Source organism: Eurypyga helias, unplaced genomic scaffold (genome assembly GCF_000690775.1).
Source record: "Eurypyga helias isolate BGI_N326 unplaced genomic scaffold, ASM69077v1 scaffold30904, whole genome shotgun sequence".
In the NCBI taxonomy this organism is placed as follows: domain Eukaryota; kingdom Metazoa; phylum Chordata; class Aves; order Eurypygiformes; family Eurypygidae; genus Eurypyga; species Eurypyga helias.
The window spans coordinates 6,943-7,356 of record NW_010246086.1 but is presented as its reverse complement, the minus strand read 5'-3'; the positions used below and the strand labels follow the sequence as shown (position 1 = coordinate 7,356).

General features: G+C 66.2%; 1 protein-coding gene across 1 annotated transcript in view; it reads left to right on the top strand.

Annotated features, from left to right (window-relative positions):
- LOC104508599 (ubiquitin carboxyl-terminal hydrolase 36-like) overlaps positions 1-414 on the top strand; it is a gene marked incomplete at its 3' end in the record, with an annotated part of 7,545 nt that overhangs the window by 197 nt on the left and 6,934 nt on the right. The window contains 2 exon segments of the mRNA XM_010150281.1: positions 17-59; positions 133-354. Of these exon segments, the coding sequence (XP_010148583.1) occupies positions 17-59; positions 133-354 (265 nt within the window).

The window sequence follows — 414 nt, the reverse complement described above, 5'->3', positions numbered from 1 at the left end:
CAACCCCCCGGCCAAGACCACTGCCCGCAGGCCCGAGAAGAAGCAGACCACCAGGAAGGGTAAGTAGAGCTATGTGGGGGAACCCCTCCCCGCAGCCCGCACCCCCGCAGCTCACCACCCTCCTCCTTGCAGGCAGTGACCTCACCCAGGGCGTCAAGGAAGATGGGATCCCCGTGCCCCAGAAGGTGCTTTTCCCCATGGAACACATCACCATGAAGTGGGAGATGGTCCACCGGATCGGCGCTGGGCTGCAGAACCTGGGGAATACCTGTTTCCTGAACTCCACCATCCAGTGCCTGACTTACACGCCGCCGCTCGCCAACTACCTGCTCTCCAAGGAGCACAGCCGCACTTGTGAGTGGGGAGCGTGGCACGGGGGGTGGCAGGCCGGGGGGGCCGGGCGGGCGGGCGGGG